Here is a 20,178-nt window from a genome sequence, read left to right as displayed (position 1 = left end):
TCTTGCTTAGCAACAGAAATGTTGGGCCCAATTGTAGTTGTAATTTGAGGGCTACATGTATCTTGTAATCCACAAGACCCAGAACATCCATTAAAACTACATAGTATGGCTTATTTAATATCTCAGTTTACATTTCTAGATAGGCAACACAGCCAGATGTTTTCTTGAGCTCCTAGTTCCTCTGTGATATGATCGTCCAGATATTCTACAGTACTAGCCTTACTAGTATAGAATTCCCCTACGTTCTTAGACATAAAGGAGTCTGTAGAAATAATTCCTTTTGCCTGAATGGTAATAAAAGATAAATCCAGAGCTGTGTGATAACCTTTAGAACTGCATCTGGTTAAAGAAGCAGTTTACATTAACTCTTCATATAATTTATCTTTCAAAGGGACTGAGCTGTTGCTATAACATCAACCTTCAGGATCCCTCTGATTACAAAAACTGGCAAAACCAAAAGAAAAAAAAATGTACATGTCTCAAAGCAGGCTGAATGTAGTTCAGAAACAAAGGGGGAAAATAATTCCCCAACCTTTGAAAACTTAGAAAGCCCTGGTAATGTTCCTAGCCAGTTTGCTTCTCCATCCGCTCACTGCAGTTCAAAGAAAAAGTTGTTGCTGCTGTTGTTTGGTTTCTGGTTATCTAAAGGTTGCTCATCCCTGTTTTATGTCTCAAACTCTGTTTTTAAAGATGCCACATTTGTTTTGCATTGGCTATTTCAGGGAAATTATTGTAGACATGGAGGTTTTTCACCTTAATCTACAGTGGTCAACCTTTGTATGTCCCTGTTCTTTTTTCTTCTAAGCCCATTTGTTAGGAAGCAGTATTCTGGTGTAGCATAAGACTGAGAAGGACCGTACAGTAGAGGAAGAATAAAAAAAGGTAACTGAAATCATCCCCTTTCATTGCTCTCTGTTTTTATAGGATCCCGATGGAAATCCATGTCCAATCAGGAGAAGCAGCCCTATTATGAAGAGCAAGCACGGCTGAGTCGCCAGCATCTAGAGAAGTATCCCAATTACAAGTACAAGCCCCGCCCCAAACGCACCTGCATTGTGGAAGGAAAGCGACTTCGTGTTGGCGAGTACAAGGCACTGATGAGGAATCGGCGCCAGGACGCCAGGCAGGGCTACCTGATTGCGTGAGGCTTCCTGTCCCTTTTCTCTGTTCCTCCTGAGCACAGCTTTCTGAGCCAGCAGGTTCCTATGTCTGAAATTCACCTCTTTTAAGGGAACCGCACAGATCATCTTTTGCAAGGCAATAATAGTTTAATAAGGTTCAGGTTCCTGATTCATCATTCATTGTGACCTGCAACGTCTTCCTGGGCTTATTTGCTCGGATCTTACAAAGAGCTAACCCAGTTTATGGTCTGTGTGTGTCTTGTAGCCTTGCCGACTGAAGGGATCAAAGGCATGATTAAATATTTTGCTGGATCATATAAGCATGATTAGCATTTAGGTGAAATCAGGCAGTCCTGAAAGCTTAGATGAAGAAGGAAGGAAAGGTCCAGCAGTGTTTGCTTGTAGAAGGTTCCTGGAAGACAGTTGATCTGATCTCATTCCAGGGAGACCAGTATTGTACAAACAAGTAACCAGTGCACTGTTGTTTCTTAGGATTAAGGAACTGGTGGCCCACAAGATACTACTGAACTGCAGTTACCAGTAATCTCAGTTACATGACCAATAATTAGGAATGTTTAGTTCAGTAGTAAAAAAATCACAGCTTCTCTATTCTTGATTATCTGTTTCCATGTTGGGAAGTGCAGTAATAATGTTATGAATGCAGAGTTGGAGGTGGGGGTGGGGGAGGAACAGAATGTAAGATGGCCTAACTTTTATGATAAATTATAATGTCTTTCCTAGGCCCCAAAGCAGCCAGATGCCACCTTCCTCTTCGGATCTCATGTACCAGCGATCAGTTGGGATTCAGCTGGCTCCACCACTGATGGATCACTACTTGTCCCATGGCATGGAATCAAACATGCCAGTCATAGTGAACACATGTAGTCTGAAGCCAGAGGAAGGGGATGGGGCAGAGGACAGTCATTCAATGCCTGATGGGGAGATGTACCACTACAGTGAAGATGAGGATTCTGAAGGCGAGGAGAAGAGTGACGGTGAGCTAGTGGTACTCACAGACTAATGTCACAAGGAACAAGTATGGAAAATATGGACAAGCCTTTGTCCTCTTTCTAACCTGGAACAATTAATGGCATTGGAAGAAACAAGGAGGAGGGAGCTTGTAAAAGTGGAAACAGACATGGAGCAGAGGAACAATTCTTTATGCCACCATCTGTGATATTGGTAGAGTTTATTTCCCATCCATTTATCTTCTGTGGAAAGGGAGGAATTTTGTCTTTGACCTGCTGAATTTACCCCAAGGAAATTGAATATGAATTGACTATGACTCTTGTAACAAATCTGGTATTTTTTCTACTAAGGTCAGAACTCCTGCTAAGGATATCCCAAATCTTCACTGAAGTTAAGGGAACAAAGGTATTATAGAGTCACTAAGGGATGAACAATGAGTAGAAATACTGAGCAGCAGATTTCAGAATCTATAATCTTTAAATTCATCTTCCTAGCAGCTCAGTATTAAGTGTTATGTTCTCAGAAATGAAAGTTTGACTAGAAAAAGCTTCCTCCTTCCAGTCGCAACTGTGTCTATCTTTTGTGTAGTGTTCAGTTGTATTGGAGTTAGGGGCAAATGCTCTGTGGCTGAGTAGCAATTATCTCTCTTTTTCATTTTCTCTGTGGCTTTTTCTCCTTTCCCCATAAAGCCGATGTAAAAGCTTACTTTACCAATAGCCAAACAGAGATCTCACCTGTTTACAACCTGGCTAGCTGCACCAGCTTTTATTAGCCAGCCAATCACTAGCATTCAACCAACATTTGGGGAGCCTTTTCACTTTCCTGAAATGAAACATCTGGGTGGAACACTTATTCCCTCTTCACTCCGGATTTCAGCTAGTTCTGCCTTTTCCCCCACTCCAATTTCACTTTGTCCTGTGTTTGTTTTGTTCAATTCCCACCGGCCCTGCCAATAAATTCCCATGGAGCCATTTTTAGCTCTGGACTTGAATGAATACCAACCGAGGTCTCGAAGGGCCCTCTTTACCCTTGGCAGCCTTGGCCCAACTTATAAATTAAGCCATGGCCGGTTTCCCTCCTACCCTTGTTTGCTTGCCAACGCTCAGTACACATAGGAGGACGCCCTGCAACAATAGAAAGCTGACTTGATGTTTGAGGGATAAAATGTGAAGTTTCTGAGGCAATCTTTCCAAAATTGTTTTCCTACAAGGGTAGTAGCTCTTTCATGCCCACCCACTAAAGTACTAAAGGTGCATAATGGGAATTATAATCCAACATATAGGCACCATGTGAAGGGCACCTTCTTGGAAAAACTATTCTGAAGCCATCTTCTGTGAAGGAAATAGGAATTCTTTTAAATGGATACTTTTATTGAATTAGTCTAATGATGTTGTAATACAGGGTAGGAAACCTGTGTCCTAGTTGTTCTGAGCTGCAGTTCATGAGGAAGATGTTATAATTCAGCAACTTTCAAGGGGTTTGCCCACTTCCATCATTCTGGTTTATTGAGCCTCTGGTAGGTTCAGTATATTTGTAAATTCATGTTTTCCCTACATTGAACTCCACACTCATAGTTTGCAGTATAAGTACTTGTTTGCTTATCATGCTCAAATCATCCAAGTTGAGTGTATAATGTGTTTGAGTGGCTTCTTTCATCTCCTCCTTACTCTTTATCCTTTAGTGGCATTAGTGAAAGCAGCAGTCTTGCCCTGGTTTAAATTAGCTAAACCTTCTTGGTTAATGATAATCAGTGGCTACCTTCAGTACATGGAAAGAACAGTGATGAGTCTCATGTATCAATTATGTACATTTGCATACTTTTTTTTTTTTTTACATATTTTGCCCGTCCCTTTTAGATAGTCCTTTAAATATTTTTGTACACTTCCATTGGATTTAAATCTCAGCATGGGAATCTTTTATTTTCTACTGTCAGAAATTGTAACATTGCTGAGAAACTAAATTGGGAGTTCTTAAACATGTCATTCTTAATTTTTTGACAAGGTCTCCTTTTTGTGTTAGAGTGACCATGTTGTTAATATAACACACTGATCTCCACAATTTGAGACCAGATATGAGATCATGGAAGAAATTTAGCATTGCCCACATGATTGTATCATGCCCACTGAAAGATGAAGCCTAACAGTATGTGCGCATGAAGAGATGGTAAATTACAAGCCTATTTATCACTTATGGCAGAAAAGTAAAGATTGATAATACCATACAGTTTGGAGTCACCCTTAGTCTAATATTACAAAAAGCCCACTAGCATCTCTTTTGTAGTTAGTACAAGTAGATATGGCAAAAGATCACTATTTTTTGCATTATTGATAACTGGGAAGTGATTGAGATACATACCTTACATTTTACAGAGGATTTATGCACCTATTTCATTCCTTACAGACCCTTGAACATTGGTTTTTTATCTCACCATCTTTAGGAGTGTGGTCCTTCACATGTCTGCCAAAATGTAATGCAAATCTGAAGTTGACAGAAGTTTCGAGCTAAGCTTGCAAAGCATGCAGTAGTTGCCACTTTGAAATTTGATCTTAGTCTGTGTAGTGTCATTGCAGAGTTTAGTGTCACTGTAAGACACTGCACCTGAGGTGTATCTGGCTAGAATCTGGAGTTCTGCTTTTCTTTATGAGAAACAAAACCTGTCTGGCATTCTTTCATGACAGCTTTTATCATTTTGTCACATTATGACTTATGTCCCTAACTAACTTAAATAAGTCAAAAATACTTGCACCTGTCCAATTTATTTTCCTTTATTCTAACTTTGAATAGAGGAAAATGCAATTATATCTTCTAGAGAGGAAGTGGATCACTTAGTTCATGTGTAATAAGCAGCTTGAGAATGGGTTACACTTTTTTTTAAAAAAAAAAAAAATCCCTGTGCCTTCTAGATGTGTTAGATTACAACTCGCATCACTTCCAACATCTTAATGGACATTTTGGGCAAGCATCATGGAGTTACAGTCTAGCATCTGGAGAGCATCAAGATAGATGAATGGCTTTGATCTATATTGTTTCCCATTCCTTCTGTTTTTCATAATCCTATCCCCTTCCACTGTGCTCTAGCAACTGGCTGCTGCTTTATTTTTGTTTTGTTTTAAAAAGTCTGTACATATAGATAGAGCTTTATTTTGTTAATAAGACTAGTAACTTAACCTGTATATTTCAACACTCGTTTATAAAGGGTTTTCTTTTTCTTGGTACAATAAAGATGTTTTGGAACAGAGATCTGTGCTAATTCTAGTTTTGTAAAATTCACTGTGCCACCTAATCCATTGTACCTGTTCCAGGGGTGCGTTCTACTTACCTTTACTACCGGTTCACAATGGGGCCGCATTCGCAGAAGCGTTCTGATGATGTTGGGGTCGGTGGGCGGAGCCTCCTGCCGGTTTTACTACTGGTTCTATAGAACCAGTGCAAACCGGGAGCAACCCACCACTGGCCTGTTCCTTTTAACAAATTAAAGGCTGTGGAGACTAATCTTTAAAATAGAGAATGTACACGATGCTAGACTTCCCCTGAATTATCTGCAAACATTGATGCAATTATTATGTAGGTTTACTTGGAAGAAACTCTCAGGAAGTTCAATAACTTCCAGATAGGTTTGTGTAGGATTGAAGCTTAACATCACAGTCTTCCATATGTTTATGAGGTAGTAAATTCCACTGTTCTTAAAGGGGCTTATTTCCTTGAAAGTACATAGTATAGTCTTTTTACAAGTGATAATGCCATTAATGTTTACCATTCTCTCCATCTGCATGATGATGCTATATCATCCTTGTTCATACTAATGTGTTTAACATCTTCGGAATCTCAGGTCTATTATCTATGGGATGAAAAATATATTTCTGAAATCTTTTCATCAAGATATCTTATTCTCAGATTAAATCTTTAGATCTTTAGAGAGGAGGAGATGATGCATAAATTTTATGAGTATTAAAATAGTTCTTTTTAAACAAATTGTCTTTTAGAAAGCCATTTATGATTAATTTCAATTGAGATTAAAAAATAAGAGATTGGAGTACTTCATCTTGTCCTCCTAATGTTCAAGATTCCTCGTTTCAAGCTACTTCAAGTGAGAGAGGTGCATCTCACAGGAGCTACAATATTTTCTTTACTACAGCAGACAACTTGGGGCCCTCTTTCTTTGCTTTGCCAGTCAGATACTGCAATCCATCAATGTAAGATGAGAGTTGCTGCAGCAGTCATAAGCCTCAGCAACCTCACGGTATGTATGTTGGCAGTCATTCAAAAACTAACATGACAGAGATAGTTGGCTGTGTCATCTTGATCATTAGTGCCTTTGGAATGAGAATGTCTCTGTGCTGTGGAGCACTATGCAGTATGGATCCATGGATTTATTTTCTGGCTGCTTTGAAAGATCGCAATTGCCTGACAGAAATGACCTTGAGCAGGTGAATGATACTGGAAAATCTCTTGAGGGAGACGAGGATCTGTCTTGATCATTGGCCCAGACACATAGTATGATTGTGTCCCAGGTATTAGGTTAGTAGCTGCTACTTCACAAGAAATACTACTACTTGCGTAGAATAAGTATTGGAGCCGAAGACAGCAAGGATAGAGAATCTGGAATCCTTTCATTGCTCCTGAAGCACAGCTCCCAGCCTAATTTAGCTACTGATTTAAACAAATGAACTAACCAAGGACAATAAGCTGCATAATATGAATAGTTGATAACTCAGAAACAAAACATCTTCCCTCCAGTTTTTAATTTTAACATTGGCTTTATAGATAAAAAGAGACATTTGGTGTTTAAAAGGTTCCTTTTTGTCTTTCAAGAAACAAAGTCCACCGATTTGACGTGTACCTGTAGGAACACACAGTTCATTCAGTATTGTCAGCAACTATCATAATACAGAAAAATCTTGTATTGTTTATGTACATGGAACGGAGTACATGAAAATTGCTAATAAGAAAATTAGTGGTGCCACATACAAAGAGATGTGCTGGCATCTGCACATTTTTTTTTTAAAAAAAAATAGCAAGTCACTGTGAGGTAACCAACTAAGAGATGTAAACTAATCCTTGAAAGTTTAGCCTAACCAGTTCATTGCTTGGTGGCTATGCATGAACTGGGAAAGCTCTGCCTATATTAAAGATACCTTTGTTGGTCTTTACCCTGTTACCTCAGTTTGCTCAACTGTTTTGCTCTCGAGACAAACAAGCACCACAGAAAGCAATGGTTCTGAAAACCCCTAAAGCTTCAAAGGAGTCATATATTTCAAACAGCAACTACATCACAAAACTATGCAATTAGATTTCTTTTTCAAGTACACAACACTACGTACACAATGTCACCCTCACTGCAATCTTGTTTGTGTTCAGAGAACTATTCAGGCCATGAAATCAATTTTCATGGTACAAAAATCAAGCTGTAAAATTTCATAAATTGCTTGATTCCGACTATATGACCAGTAGAGATATACATCAACACACATCAATATGGTGCGTTGGGATGTTTGTGATGCCTCTGAGATAAGGCCAAAGACTCTGTATCTGTCTTCAGGCCTTTTTAACAGTTTGCTGGTATGCTGTGATTGTTTTAAGAGCACAATTATCTACAGAGATTTCTATTTCATACTGACATACTCCATATACTTTAATCTTCAGGAGAAAAATGTGTTTTACTGTTTTTAGGTAGATCTAAATTCCCTCAGAAGCTTTCACCTCACTATGACATCACATAATGAAAGAGACCTGTGCATATTAATGTGTCAACACTGAGAACATGACAACACAGTATGATTGTGAATTCCTCTAAAGTAAAGAGGAGGGTTGAAATATCCTTGCTGTATAAATAAGTTCACTTATTTCCTAAAACTTCCTATTATGTTATTCCTTTAATTCTCCCTAGTGGACAGCATGCACGTTATATGATCTTGTGAAGATTAGCTTGCCAAAAATGCTCTGAGCAACTTAGTGTTTAAAAAACGTTTTAGCTTCCACAAAAATATCCAGGATGCACTAGCTTGGAAAAATGCTAATCCTTGATTTGAAAGTATTGCTTTTTCTTAACAGGGTATGCAAACAGTGCAACATAGATCCTGACAGCGGGTTCCATCTTGGTCTGATGTGTGGAGATGTCTAAGACAGCTTAAGCCTCCTACTTGCTCGGAAGATGGGGAATGATACAATTTATGACACTGCTCCATGGGGCTTTGGTACTGTTTATGCTGCTGCAGCAATCCACACTCTGGCTCCAATTCCTATATAGTATATTATTTCTGAAAAAGGGCAGATTGGTTACCTAGAAATTCAAATAAAAACATTTCCATTTTGAAGTCAGGGTTAAATGGGCAAACTGTTTGCCCACTGTTGAACCAATTTCGTGGCTCTCCACTTCCACCACCTCCCTTGCTTGTGAAAGCATCATAATGCATGTAGACTTTTCATCTGCTTTTTTCCTCCTCAAGAATAAAGACAGCAAAGTAAAAGGTAGGGGCAGAGAGGGAGGAGATGTTGCTGCTCAATATCCCATTTCTCTACTCCGTGATTGGATGGAGGGAACAGAGATTGGCCTGGCCATTCCTACAAGAACTGTAGTCAGGACAATCATGAGCCATTCTGAGATTGTTTGGGGGCAATGTTGGCTTTTAACATTTTTTTCTACTATCCCTTCTAAGAATTTCCTCCACAGAGGTCCCTGCACCCAGAAAGCTTCTAAATATGAGCGATAAGCTTTACTTATCACTCAACCTAATAATCTTGAAAGGCAAAAAATAGCACGATTTATGAATTTTTCCTGCCCTCCCAATGAATCAAGGACAGATACTATGTAGATTATTACAGATTCTTCACCCTGTCGTGACCATCTAACTTCAGCACACTACAAGCTTCTTAAACTTTCCAGTCTGAGGCTAATCTTTTTCCCCACACACATGAGGAAGCCCTTTCCCTATTATTTAACTCATTTTCCTAGTTCCACCTCATCTCATTGTCCAAACTATCAGGGGTCAATCATCAGTGACTAAGGCTGCTGACAAAGACGTTCTGCTCCTTTAAGAAAACATAGAATTAGAATGTCATAAAAATTGCCTAGGGTAGAAAAGCTGCTACTGGGGGGAAAAAGGGAAATGGTTCATAAGCAGCCCTTTGCAGCTACTGGTTCAAAAGAAAGGATGAATTCATTACTCTTTGATGCCCTCTGGAGGCCTGTCATAATACTTTTGCCCAGATGAGAAAGCTTCTCTTTTTGCTGCATCAGGGGTGAAGGAAATTTAGCTATGGCTGAAGGATCTGCTCTTTTTGCCCTGGGAAAATTCTCAGTAGGAACTTTCTGGGTCTGAAAGTTCTAATGTCTTCTTGTGTCCCCTGACTGGCATGTTGTGGTTTTGGAGGTTTATTCAGAAGTCAACATCTTGCTTGTAAGAGAGATGGAGGAAGGAAAAAGTGGGAAAAGCAGACTTTAATGAGAGGGTCAGAAGGCATTGGTAAGAACAGGCCAAAGAAGCAGGACACCTTTAAAGGAAAAGGCCTGTAAAAAAAAGTGACCAAGGAGGTCCTATTGTCAATTAAGAAAGAGAAGGGGAAGTGTTTTCTAAGAGGGGTAGAAGCATAACAATGAAGTCATGTGTTTTGTTTTCCGAGCCAGTAAGATGATTTATGCTATTCTTGATCCTTCCTCCACAGCTGTACTATGCTGATCCTGCTCATTATATCCATCCAATTAATCCATTTTATCCTCCAACATCCCCATTATTTGGAAGGATTATATATAAACAGAAGTCAGTCCCATTACAGCATATGAGATCAGAAGTACTGAGAAGGCAGAAGTTCATGGATTTTGTTCATAAATAATGATTGTCATAAGAAGTGACCATGGACAAGATCTTATACATTTTTTCTTTACCTGTATTTACATTCACAAATTATACCTGCCTCTGTATAAACCTCCCATAATGCATTGTCTATACTGGCTATTGGGAGTTGAAGTCAAATTCACTTGAAGGATTTCAAACCATGCTAGTTAGATACAGTGAGGTTTAGTGTGGTCCTATCATAAAACATAGGGGTTGGCCAATTTTCACAAGATCAGTTATGTAACTATTATTTACCGAATAACAATAAATAGCTACATTTATAAATAGGAAACATCAAAGAACTACTTCAGTTGTTTCATTTCCTTAACTCAATTTGGAGGACGTGTTCATAACGCTTAGAGATAGCTTATAATTAAAAAGCTGTCCTGCTTTCTACTATACATTTGGGGGGCTGGTAGTTATCTGAACATTAATGCAATAAAGACCAAGGTAGTTGTTCTTGATAATGAAAATGGAATGAATGATTGCAATGATTGTGTTACAGGTACACATCTAAAACACCACAGGAAGGTGAACTACAGATGCAAAACTGGAAAAAGAAATGATAAGGTGTACAAATGTGATGAAAAGATAGTGAGTATGGTCTGTTGTGAAGAATGGATGCTTGTCAAAAGCAGCAAGAGAAGTTGGTTGTATTCCATTCAATTTGTCACACAGATGTGAGAATTGGGTATGTCAACAGAAATATAAAAGTGAGTTGAATGCACCAGGTATGGGGTGCTTAAAATATATCTGAAGTCAAACACAGACAGAATATAGAATGAGAGGATGCTCACTGAATGTGGTGTGCACAGAAAAGTAAATAGATATTGCAAAAGAAGTATATGAAGATGGCTTGGTCATACAGAGAATGAATGAGGATCAACTCTCTCTCTCTCACATACACACACAATAAACATGAAGGGTGAATGGGTTGAGAAAAGGGGGAAGACCAAGATAGTGATTGAATGGAATGTTTTGGGAAAAAAGAAGGCAATATAACAAGGCTGAAAATGTATAGAGATAAATAATGAATCAGGGCTAATGGCTGGATCAGGAATGCAGCAAATGTAAACATACAACACTTTTTATCCAACTGTTCAAAGGCTAACATAAATTTTAAAAAAGCAAAGCATTTCTACAAAGGGAAAATGAAGTAAATACTATCCAAGCACATAAATGTCTAAGACAGAAATAAGGCAATCTTATGTTGCCTGGAAATTTTGGACTACAATTCCATAAAATCTTACCACCAGAAACATGGGCTGCAGCTTGTGGGAGTAAATGCAAAGCATCTGGCAAATACTGGCTTGACTGTCCCCTTTCCTAAGGATACTAAATGCCCTCTCTTGACAGCAATTCTGCACCAGCTATCCTACTATGCGGAAACTACAGGAAATCAGATTCTAGGAAATTAATTATAATAGCATTGCAATTACAAGCCTGCAGGAGGCTTATTGTTTCCATCTTTGCTCCGAAGTACAAATTCAGTGAACATTCAATCATTTAAGTTCATAACTAAGCTGAAGAGACATCATAGGAACTGAGAGGTCATCTGTTTTTAATTCTAGTAATTGCTTGCTGAGTAAAATAAAAATCCATCTGATAGAAAATGTGGATAAAAGAAAATTCAATGTGTAAAATGACATGTTTTATATTGATTGCAGTGCCTCAGATAGAGACCCAAGGACTGATACCAATAGTTTCATGCCCATTATGCCTTCACACTTCAGTTTTATCCAGTCATAGGATAATGCAGAAAATGCCAGTCTGCTTCTGACTGGAGAACCTGTAGGGGGTATGTATAAATGTGGCCCTTTAACCAAAGGAACTCAAATGATCTTGAAGATAAAGCACCATAACAGTGTGAGCTCTATGCAACTCATAAAGGATATTCAGGTTGGTTCTAGTTTCCTGGGTATAAAGGGTATAAAATTTATTTATATACAAGGTAAAGTTGGAAAATAAAAGGATTGGCTGAAAGAGACCAGACTGTCTATGTCATAGTTTATACCGATGCAGTCATAAGTTTTTTCCTCTGATATATGACTGAAATAGCTTTAATTTAGCCGTCTTTAGATAAAATGAGTCTTCAAATTCTAGAATTCTTAGCCAGAGGATGGCTGGTAATTTTGGAGTTACTATCTGAATTTGGATGTGTCCAGGTGGCAAAAATCTGCACTAAATTGGTAAGCAGGTAGTAAACTTGGGTAAAAACCTTGTTAACAAGTTTTATTGGTGTGCTTTCTTTTTCCTGTGCTACATCAACATGAATTACACTTCCCTACTTATATATTTGTGTTATTAAAATGTTCAGTTTCATGGAGTTCACCTTCTCAAAATACTGAATGGCACAATGTAATATTACAGAAGACTCTATGGGCAAATCAACACATTAATGGAAATGCAATCATCTTTGTACCATTTGAAACAGGATGCAATTTTGTGGTGGGGAGAGATGGGTAAACCTCTTTCACATATGGCCGTTACAATAATAGAGTATTGCATAAATTTGGTACATCTATTCTTTACAAAAAGTACTCTGACTTTTGTGCTTTCATCACATTAGGTTTTAGGTAGTAACATCTGCTCTCTTCAAAGTGGCACTGTGTGAATTATATGCACACATAATCTGAGGTTGCCTACATTGTTTGACTTTCAGAATATAGGTGTTGAAATTGCCCACAACTTCTAATACAATTTTCAGTACAGAGGTCTCTGTTGCCAGTTAATAGTTCAGGGAGGCCATCAGCTCAAAGCTTGACCAAAGTTGTAATAGCTCTTTAAGGACTGGGACTTTCCCTGAGCCTAAATGTTCCATATTTTAAAACTGATGCATGTGGGAATATTTATTCCACCTTCAGGGTCTTAATCTTTTAAGTCATGGATTTTCTCTCCACCCATACATGTAGAGAATGGAGCAAATTTCAAAATGGATTCTTTCTATTGTTTCTACTCCATTCTCACAAACCAAAAGACCACAATCCCATGTTCTTGAAAAACAAAAACAAAACTCTTGTTAGTTTTCTTTCTTCTGGCCAAGGAACAAAAGTGTGATCCAGCAATAACCTTCAAGGCTATATAAATCTCTAAGCAAACCTTCTCCCCTATTGGCCACCCACATATAAAGCCCAGAAGCCCTTGAATCTTTCCTGCATATGCCCCAGAAACACTTGCCAGCAGCCATGTCATAACATCACCTTCTGAAACCAACATGCGGCAGCCAAGTTCAGGGGCTTTGTTGAATTTTTTGGCTTTGTGGAAGGTGTGTTTTTCTTTCCCAGCCCTGTTTCATGATGTCTGACCACTCAGCACTGCAGGAGGAGAGGGTGGCAGGTGCTCTGCACCAGAGAAAATAAGAGTGGAATCTTGAGAACCAGAAGACTCTTTGGACTTCAACCTCACTTGGACATTTGAAGGGAAGTCACCACAGGTTTTGTTTTAAAGTACTGCTTAAATCTTATGTCTGCGTACCTACACAGCAATACAAAGATAAACATTTGTTATGTAAAATATTAGGAACATTTTGTACACATTGATTTCGTAGTATGTGGTGCTCTTCAGTGTCTACAAATGGAAAATTATGCCAGAAAAGTTGCAGATGTCTTTTCTATCCAGTGTCTCTCCTTTCACATACATCTACAGCACTTAAACACTGAATTCTTACACTGATACTTATCATGCATTTATATGCATTCTTACATTTTTTTTATAAACATGCTTATTTTGATAATTCACATATGATGCTCATAATAGGATGATGATTTTACATGCTGTTATAAAAATATCATCAACAATAATAAGGTATAGCAATGAAAATATTAGGCTAGGGCTTGAAACCAGGGATCAGATTCTGACTTAGATATGGAGTTTTTAGATGAGCTTGAACCACCTAAATACCAATGGGACTAAGAAACTTCTTGGATGAAAAATGAAATGTCTTCAAGGAAAAACGACTCCAGTTGCCTTTTGAAAAAGCACCTTTGGGACTTGACCCATCTAGTTACTCTCAGCCAAAAGTATAAAATCATAGGAACAATTAAAAATAGAGAAGGCAGGTTATATGCAAACCACTCCTTTCCTGTTGCTAATGCATCTGATTTAACCCAATCTGGAATTCTGGTTAAAATTATTCTAAATCCATGTCTCATTTAATTTCCCTTCTTGATTCTCAAATCTATCATAAAATCTACATGTGGTTACCTCTAAATTTCTCATTACATGAAGAGTCTCTCTTGCATTAAAGGTTTTCTAGAATAATCACAAATACCCCAATTCCCAGATAACCAAGTGCCTAATAATTCTAGGAAGTATTTTCTAATCATACAGATAATAAAAATCATCAGCTGTGCTGCTCAAATACGAGACTGGAGCAGCATAGCCATTGGTATGCCCTTAAAGTATTAATATGAATTTATCTCAGCTTTTGACCTTTTCTTTGAAGTGTGGACTTTTCATCAAAAGTGAATGTCTTTGAATGATGTCCCAAATGTGTTTTTCAAAAGACAACTGAAGTCTCTTGTTTTTTTCCTTTAAAATGTTTTGCTTCTCATCCAAGAAGCTTCTTGGATGAGAAATGTTTTCAAGGAAAAAAGCAAGACCATCCAGTTGCCTTTTGAAAAGCATATTTGGAACAACCATTTATTTATTATTTATTATTTATTAATTAAATTTCTATACCGCCCTTCTCCAAATAGGACTCAGGGTGGTGCACAGCCTAAGTAAAAACAGAGCATACAAAATTTAAAAAACAGTATTAAAATAATTAAATATTTTGGCCGTAATTAAAACAACCCAATTTAAAATCAATTTAAAATTTAGCTCAAGCCAGCCCAGCTAGTTGAAATAAATAAGTTTTCAGGGCCCGACGAAAAATCCGGAGGTCTGTTATTATACGTAACTCTGGAGGAAGGTCGTTCCAGAGGGTGGGCACCGTCACAGAGAAGGCTCTCCCCCTGGGGGTCGCCAGCCGACATTGTCTGGCGGACGGCACCCTGAGGAGGCCCACTCTGTGCGAGCGTACTGGCCGGTGGGAGGCTATTGGTGGCAGAAGGCGGTCTTGTAAGTACCCCGGCCCTAAGCCATGGAGCGCTTTAAAGGTGGTCACCAACACCTTGAAGCGCACCCGGAAGACCACCGGGAGCCAGTGCAGCTCGCGCAGGAGAGGTGTCACATGGGAGCGCCTCGTCGCCCCCATAAACCATGGCCTGGATGATTGAGAATCTCCATAGACATTCTTTGCATTTAAGCATTTGACCCCACTTTTGATTTCAGGATAGGTTTAAGTGCATTATCAACTAACTACAGTAATAAGAAAAAAGACAAAGGCCACATCCTAAACTCACTTTTACCTAGGAGTGATTGTGGCTGAGAAAGTACATAAAATACCAATCCCATGCAAGATTATTTGGAAATGATGACAAGTATAGGTGATTGGGAATGTATATGTAAACTTGCAAAAATTGCAGGAAATTTAAAATGAGCAGTTGTTCAATGGGTCACAAGGCAACTGAGGACCATGGGAAAGAAAACAAAGCAGGTTATTCATTTATACATTTGGTTTCATTTTATCTTTCTCTTCATTTCATGTATAGTTAATCAACCATGGTAAGGATTATAATGTGAAGCCCATATTTAGGAACTATGTGGGGCAGAAGGGTGAATGACATCAAGGGAAGAATCAGGAACTTCTATTAAAACTGATTCTTCACTGATATTTTCAACAAGTTGTTAGTTCATTTTTTCTTATAATGCATTGAGATTTTAGGTGTCTTACCGCAATACAGTGTAAGTTTCTCTAGCCCACCTTTGAAATCAAAAAGTCATTAAGCTTCAAAATATTTCAATAATTGTCTTAAAACTCATGAAAAAAGACAAATTTTTGGATGGCATAGAACTGACAGATGGTATAGAACTGACAGGTCATTAACACTAAATGTGCTTAATTTCTAGAATGACAGCTTATTAAACTCTAACCAAGATGGAAATCTGGAAGCTCCCACTTCTATTGCTAGAGGTAAATAGGCTATCAAGACTTAAAATCATTGCAAGGTTTTCACATTACTTTTATGTAAGTAAATCTCACAGAAGTGCTCTTAGGTAAGTCTTATATGACTGCAACCATAACATTTTACGTTGATGATCAGGACTCTCAACCAACATAGCAAACTGATTGTCACTGGTATCTCCACCCACCCCCACCCCCACCCCCACGCCAGGCAGAAACAAACCACTAGCATCTTCTTTGTGTCCTGTCAGTGCAGATAGAAATGACTCACCTGGCAAAATTAAAGTCTATTGTAGAGAATTGGGCTTGGATCAGGCCCCAGCAAGCCCACAGAAAATGGGAAGCCTGAGAAAAGACAACAAAATATCAGAAAGATGCCTTTCAGACAAAGAGCGATCACCTACGAATGAACCGGTAGCAACGGGTTTTGAAATCCACTATTGCGCTACATAGTCATTTATTTATTGTTTATTTATTTATTTATTGGTTCGATATATATGCCACCCTTCTCCGGAGACTCAGGGCGGCTTACAATGCATTAAGCAATAGCCTTCATACTTTTGTATATACCTGCTTAGTAGGGCTTTCGCCCCCCCCCCCCAAGTGGTGTTCTTTTTATACAAAGTCAGCTTATTGCCCCCACAGTCCGGGTCCTCATTTTACCTACTTCGGAAGGATGGAAGGCTGAGTCAACCTTGAGCCTGGTGAGAGATTTGAACTTGCAGTAATTGCAGGCAGCTAGCAGCTAAGTGCTACTTAACAGCACTTTAGTCCACTGCACCACCAAGGCTCCCTCATGGTTGCAAACATTCAAATTAGATTGCCCCTAGGACTGCAGGAATAGAAACCATACACAGATCGATGCAAGTAGAAGCTGACTTTTACAGTTCTAGTCTCCACTCTTAGGCAAACACATTTGTTGGCTTAGGCTTAGACTACAGGGTAGAATAAATACCCTCTTCTAACCGAGTGCCTTCCAAATGAATGAATTTCAATTGGCAATAATCATATTGGCTGTGGAATATGACAGCTGTTATCCAAAACATCTAGAAGATACCAGGTTGATCTATAAATACGAATAGCTAATAGATGAAAGGATGAAAAGAGATTAGAAAACAAACAATTAGTATGGTGCTGTGGCCTTCTTTTTAATTAATAAATTACTATAAATATAAAAATGGCCATTGGGTTAATGTGACTTGGACAGTCTGTTTTCAGAGCATGCAATAAATAGTCTGTCTTGTTTTATCCACCCTTTGATCATTTTGCAAATACTCACCAAAGCAAACTGGTTCACTTGCACATAGAGACTCTCCAGTTCTTCTTCAGACACTGCTCCACTACCTCCTCTGCTTTTGTTTCCTTCTCCCTGGTCCTCTGGGCTTAGTTTCTTGTAAGACTGCAGGTAGTACCTCAGCCACTGCAACTGGACTTCCTTGCATGGATATAAGCTGTAATCGACTTCATTGAGCCCTGGGAGCAGAGAAGGCAAGAGGACTCAGTGCAGTCGATGTCAGACTGGATGAAAAGGGGTTAAACTGAATCCAGTAAATACATGGGCTTAAATTTAGCCAGACCGTTGGGAAGTTTGGATTGATTTTAAGATTTATACACCCCAATGCATTACTGTATTATTGTTGCATATTAATAAGAAATTGCAAATGATAATGTTACAACAGAAGAAGGAAAAACAAGTTTGTAGAAGGAAGTACTACCCTTATGGTTTCTGTCATTATTTGAACAAACTGAAGGAATTTGACTGGGGGAACCGAGGAGAGAGATTTAAGAGCTAGAGGAGAAGAAGCTGAGAATCGAAATAATTAAATGCTGAGAGAAGAAGTCTAATGGATAAGCTGTTGTTTCATATTGTAGTTTGCTACAAAGAATGAATCCAGGTGTTTATTCAAGGAATGAATAAAACACCCAAACTAAGAAAAGCTTTGAATCAATGTAACCACAGCTCAATCCTTTCTTCCCATTGCTTTTCTTCCTTTTGTTGGGCTTCACATCAAGCAGAGGACATCAAAGGTCTAACCAAACAATACTTCTTTATTGGACTATAAAAGTAAATAAGGATGGACCCATCCTAATTGCTCTTGGAATAAAGCTCCAAACATCGCAGTGCTGTGGAAAACATCCTGTATACTATATCCGCCAGCCTAGCCTCTCTTTCAGGACTCCTGATGAATGTTATAGATTATAAGCGGTCTCACAAGGGAGGAAGCAGTCTTTGAGATATTCTGGCCCAAGCCATTTATAGATCTAAAAGAGCAACCTTGAACTGAACTTAGTAAGCATTGGGAATAGCTGTTCTAAGCCTGGTAATAAATAGCTTCTAAAATATCTACAACAATCCATCTGTTACACTATTACGCTACCAGAATTTTCCAAACCCTTTTCAAAATCATCTCCACAGGGAACAGGGATTGGCAGCAAAGTGCCAGTACCTCAGTATATGTTGTCAAAAGCAACACTTGAAGGAGATTTGACTGGTTTGAGGCTTCTTTTGGCCCACATCCAATTTCTCGCTGATTTCAGATATAGGTTCAAGACAGTTTCCTTGAAAGGACAATTCTAAATTGTCCAGCCAAGGCTTAATTATAAGATGCAGCTCTGAATTATCTTCTCCACTGGAATTAAGCAGATTTTTCTGTTTTTTAAAGGACAAGATAAGGTCCCGAGGGAAGCTGTGAAGCTGAGCAATATCCAACATTGTGTTCTGGAAACATTTAATCAAATACTACTGGAATCAGTGCAAAATAGTATCCCCAAGTTCTACATATCTTAGAAGTTTGTTAAAAGTCATTCAGCAAAATCAAGGGAGGTAGTTTTCAGAGAGTAGACTATCACACTGAGCAAGCCTGCTTGTCTTCTGCAATCATATCAATTCTGTTCTAGTTCATAGTGTAGCAGAAGCAAATAGTCATGCAACCAACAGCTTGTTCTGAAGAAATGCTGCTACTTCATAAATCTTTTCTAATGACTTTTGCATTTTTCTTCTGAAAATCTTCCAGTTTGACCCAGCTTAGATTTCATGATCCTTACAGAATAGATATGGTACATGCTGAGCTGGTAGCAGACCTAATTAGCCATACAGTCATTTCCTGTATTAAAAAAACCCCCATTCATCAGAGAATTAATACAGTCTGGATAATTACATGCAGTTTCTTGAAAAGAAGTTGGTTTCTAAAATCCATCCTTAAAATCAGAATTGCTGGAGAGGAGGAGGATGATCAGGGTAGGGAAATCATCTTATAGTGACCTAAAATGGCTGTTTAAGATACTATTATTCATGTATTTAAATGTATTGGCTGCCCAACTCCAATGGAATCTCTAAGCCATTTATCACTACGGATATTCTTGTTTCTCAGCAGTTTGTAATTTAAAGCAAACTTTCCAAAAAGTAAGAATTAGCATTATTCAAGCTTTGCCTTCCATTCTTTGAATCTGCTGGCAAGCAACACTGGAACTAGTAGCCCAGAAACAACTGTCACATCTTGGAGCACAATAAGTCAGCAAAGTGAGTGATCTGCAGATACTTGGCAGCAGGTTAAAGGGCAGCACCTTTTGCAAGTAATGAGTTGCTGCTGTTACAATCAGAGAAAAGTGATACATAATGTATTTCAATTTTAGATATAACAAGACATTTCCCGCTTCTACAAATGCAGGAAATGAGAAGGGTGGGGGGGAGGATATCCACTCACCTGCAAATTCATTAAAATGATTCCCAATGTCATATGCTTGATAATTGTAGCCAGTATATTCATAATCTATGAACCGGACATGACCTGAAAACATAAAGCCAGAAATAGTTGCAAGTGAGTTTCTATAGAGGGGCTTCTTCTAAAAGAAAAAAAAAAATCATGTGCAACTGTCATTTTTATCTTGAATGATGTTCTAAAATTAACCCATGCTTGGTTTGCAAGTATTATGCATGTATGAGAACAAGGTTAACAAACCTTCGGCTTTGTTGTAGATGATGTTCTTGCTCAAAAGGTCATTGTGGCAGAAGACGATTGGAGACTGAAGCTGGGAGAGATGTTCTTTCATCCAATGAATCTCTTCTTCTAACACCTCTAGGCTAGGAATCTGCATTTCCTGAAGGAAGCTTGAGAAGGAAGACAAAATGATGCCATGTCCACTGGTAGACAGTAAACCTTTCTTATTGCTAGAGTCTTTTTAAAAAAATTAGTAAGATTTGTGACATAAGGCTCACTTTTTCTAGCTGCTGGCCCCCATTAGGAAAAAG

At 38.5% G+C, this 20,178-nt stretch overlaps 2 protein-coding genes across 13 annotated transcripts in view; one reads left to right on the top strand and one right to left on the bottom strand.

Moving 5' to 3' along the window:
* Nucleotides 1–5,328, top strand: part of SOX13 (SRY-box transcription factor 13) — a 62,249-nt gene extending 56,921 nt beyond the window's left edge. For 3 of the 8 annotated variants that reach the window (XM_034414500.3, XM_034414498.3, XM_034414499.3), the window contains exons 13-14: nt 925–1,141; nt 1,863–5,328. In XM_034414500.3, the coding sequence (XP_034270391.3) occupies nt 925–1,141; nt 1,863–2,142 (497 nt within the window). In that variant the 3' untranslated portion in view covers nt 2,143–5,328. The remainder of the gene's footprint in view (nt 1–924; nt 1,142–1,862) is intronic. The other 5 variants (XM_087889486.1, XM_034414501.3, XM_087889487.1 and 2 more) reach the window with 3 other exon arrangements.
* Nucleotides 5,329–6,827: 1,499 nt separating this feature from the next.
* ETNK2 (ethanolamine kinase 2) overlaps nt 6,828–20,178 on the bottom strand; it is a 29,017-nt gene continuing 15,666 nt past the window's right edge. Inside the window, exons 4-9 of one of the 5 annotated variants that reach the window (XR_015733049.1) lie at nt 19,889–20,037; nt 19,634–19,717; nt 17,209–17,402; nt 16,201–16,274; nt 13,123–13,396; nt 6,828–6,930 (exon numbers count right to left, since the gene is read on the bottom strand). Coding sequence is in view for 4 of the 5 variants with exons in the window: in XM_087889489.1 (XP_087745615.1) it covers nt 13,152–13,263; nt 16,201–16,274; nt 17,209–17,402; nt 19,634–19,717; nt 19,889–20,037 (613 nt within the window). In the remaining variant the exon portion in view is untranslated. Of the gene's footprint in view, nt 6,931–11,832; nt 13,397–16,200; nt 16,275–17,208; nt 17,403–19,633; nt 19,718–19,888; nt 20,038–20,178 lie in introns of those variants that run through there. The other 4 variants (XM_087889489.1, XM_034414497.3, XM_034414496.3 and 1 more) reach the window with 4 other exon arrangements.

The sequence above is a fragment of the Pantherophis guttatus genome, chromosome 3 (genome assembly GCF_059756535.1).
Source record: "Pantherophis guttatus breed Tessera chromosome 3, ASM5975653v1, whole genome shotgun sequence".
Taxonomy (NCBI): domain Eukaryota; kingdom Metazoa; phylum Chordata; class Lepidosauria; order Squamata; family Colubridae; genus Pantherophis; species Pantherophis guttatus.
This window is presented reverse-complemented; position numbering and strand designations above follow the sequence as displayed.